Here is a 3012-nt window from a genome sequence, read left to right on the forward strand (position 1 = left end):
GAAATTATTGCACTTGATTTAACAGATTCCTTTTTAATTCTATGAATACAGTGACAGCACCAAAGCTGTTCATTGGGAAACTCACCTCTGTATGTTCCCACTTCCTCCACGGAATGAGTCATGGGATGTGGGTTTAACCAGTAGAGTAAATAAAATGCCTTTATGGGAGAAATATCTTCTAGTATGTTTGGAAATACTTTTTAAGAGCTAGGATGTTGAAGAGCATCAATGGCTTGTTTAATTTTTACCTCTGATTACATTTTGTGTCGTCAGTGATGCTTCTTCCCTGTGTGTCATCAGCTCAGCCTCACACACCTTCAGGGAAGTTTATTTACAAGATTCCAAATTCTGGGGGAAGAAAACGTCTGAAGGAGGTTGCCTCAGAACTATTCTTGCCTTTTTCCCTCATAAATAGGGTATTTTGATGCCTAAAATAAATACTGAATCTACAGTGATGGATTGGGTAATAAAATTTTCCCATTACTGTTTTACTTGGTACTAAAGAGGCTCTTTTTTTGTTATAACCAAGCTAATAATGCTGCAATTAGGTTAATTTTATACATCCCATTTTATGGCAGAATATGACATTATAGAAGTAATGGGGAAATTTAGAACAGGGCTGTGTAGTGATAGGATCCTCACAGGTGGGATTCATAAAGGTGGTCTATTTCAAAATGTAGGGGCAGTAGTTTTTAGGAAGACTGTAAGCGACTGAGCAATCTTTGCTTACACCTGTGAGCATACCCATGCTACTAGGAAGACTAACCTGCCACCTGGTACTTTCTGTGCTTAAGTGACAAATCTGAAAGATGGTTACTTGCCTATTTCTGCCTTCTTGGCCAGTTGAGAAAATGTCTTTAAATCAACAAGTAATTATATTCTAATTTTTTAAAAAAGTCTGACTGAAAATGTCTTTTTTTCCCCAAGTCTTTAAATTGTTTAATCTGAGTAATGGTGACTAAAATTGTTCTTTAATCATTACCCTTGCATACCTTTCAACTATTTTTTTTAGACAGTGTAACATTTCAAAGCAGTTTATTTCATAATGTCATTTCCATTCTCTGGCTTTAGAGGATTTTCTAAGGTCTTGAGGTTTCAGCTTCTCCATGGAATTGGTGGAATATTGTTTTAATTTACTATAGAAATTTGCATTTAATTAAAAACAAAACAAAAAGCAACAACGGTAGTTACAAGTCAATCCCGAATGTTTTTCAAATGAGAAGATCAAAGATGTTCTGATTAATTTAGGAAAAATATAATAAGCATTTGACAAGATTCAACATGAAGCTTCGTTGTTTTTTTCTTTCGTGTGGACATCTATGATTTTGTTTGTATCAGAGAAAATTTTTGTATTTCTTAACAATTTATAGTTGGTGGGGAATACATAATGAAAAAAGTGACTTCTACTGTAAATATCGTTAAGATATGGGTGTCGCTGCATAAGAGTGTCTCTAAAAGAAGAATAGCAGAGCTTGGGAATGCGAGTTTTTGAAATATGTCTTTATCACCAGGCTGTAAACAGAGTAATTATCTGTGTCCTTTCCCAAATGTTGGTCACCTTCATTCAAGATGACTTTGCCTTTTTTCATAGTAGATGTTGGAAAAAAAGGCACCTTTATATCAAGATGATGATCTTCATTACCTATTTAAAGTGATTGGTATGAAGAACTCTTAATTGCATCAACTGCAGTGTGACTTCTTACAGTGCCCAGTCTTTTAACTGTTGCCTCAAGACCTGTATAACTGAGATCCTTAAACTTTTTCATTCTATTTACTGACTGTTTTTTCAAGCTGATACGTGAAGTGAATTTTCAGTTTAAAAATTAATTTGATCTTCCCACCATATGGCTCTGAATGTTGAGAGGGTATGGATTAAATTAATAAGGACTCAAAGATCGATTTTTGACTTCAGTTATAGGCTGATGAATAATCTTATTTTAAATCAAAAGAAGATCTGATTAGAGAGGTTATTATTGCTGAGGTGGTGATTTTCTTTGTAGCTAAAGGGAAAATAATTATGGCTGTTTAGTCTCTGTGAATGTCTGCAAAGAATATATTTTTAATAAATCAACAAAGAATGGTAGAATTTCACTAATCATTACCTGTAAGCTTTTCCAGGAAAAACTCCATAAATTAAAAAGAAAAATGTTACTATTTAAGTAGCAATGAACAAAATGCTCAATCACTAATGCAATAAATAGCATCCTGCTTACTGTTAAATAGATTTTTTCTGTTAGATTTTTTTTTTGGTCTCCATTATTTGCCAGAATGAACAACACTTGCGACGAGCTGCTTTTGGAGGTGCTGAGTTTTTTAGTGTCAGCACCAGCTCAGCAGAACTCTAGAGGATAACTTAGATAGAAAGTTCCAGTAAGCAGAGCCAAAACTTTTGTACTTCATCTTGGATACCGTAAAAAATGTTATGTTAATTTTACATTTTCTTCAAGTGCCAAGGTTAAGCCTGTGTTCCTGAGATGAAATTACTAAAGGAGTAAGCCTGCGATTTCAGTGAAGCTGTTTCTGACTCATTTGGTGTAGATTAGATTAAACCTGTTCCTTGTTCATAGGAAAACCAGGAAGGTTGTAGCCAGAGTGTTCTTGTGCAACTGATATGACTAATCTCTTTCCTTTTTTTTTCTCTTTTCTCCTTCCTAGGGCCAGTACAGGCCCTCTGACTTGTTGTGCCCAGAGACATATGTCTGGACACCTGTTGAGCAATGTCTGCCCCTGCTCGAGCACACAAAATACTGTCGATTCAACCAGGACGCAAAAGCAGGTAAGTTTACAAGTAATGACGGGTCTGTAAATTGTCTGTCGTGTTTTCATAATGTATTGGTATCATCTGCTGCTGAAGCATTATGGAAATCTTATCTATAAAGGATAAAAAGTGTAAAATTCACAACTCTTCCAGCGAGCATTAGCAAATAGAGAGTTTAATCTTTTAACATAAAATAAGAAATACAGATTTTAAGTACGTTCTGGTTTACAGGCTATATGTAGTTCAAAATTAGC

General features: G+C 34.8%; 1 protein-coding gene across 1 annotated transcript in view; it reads left to right on the forward strand.

Annotated features, from left to right (window-relative positions):
• Nucleotides 1-2776, forward strand: part of ATE1 (arginyltransferase 1) — a gene marked incomplete at its 3' end in the record, with an annotated part of 58363 nt that extends 55587 nt beyond the window's left edge. Inside the window, exon 10 of the mRNA XM_010075338.1 lies at nucleotides 2656-2776. Coding sequence (XP_010073640.1) covers nucleotides 2656-2776 — 121 coding nt within the window. The remainder of the gene's footprint in view (nucleotides 1-2655) is intronic.
• Between the last annotated feature and the right edge of the window lie 236 nt (nucleotides 2777-3012).

This window comes from Pterocles gutturalis, unplaced genomic scaffold, assembly GCF_000699245.1.
Source record: "Pterocles gutturalis isolate BGI_N339 unplaced genomic scaffold, ASM69924v1 scaffold17702, whole genome shotgun sequence".
NCBI lineage: Eukaryota > Metazoa > Chordata > Aves > Pterocliformes > Pteroclidae > Pterocles > Pterocles gutturalis.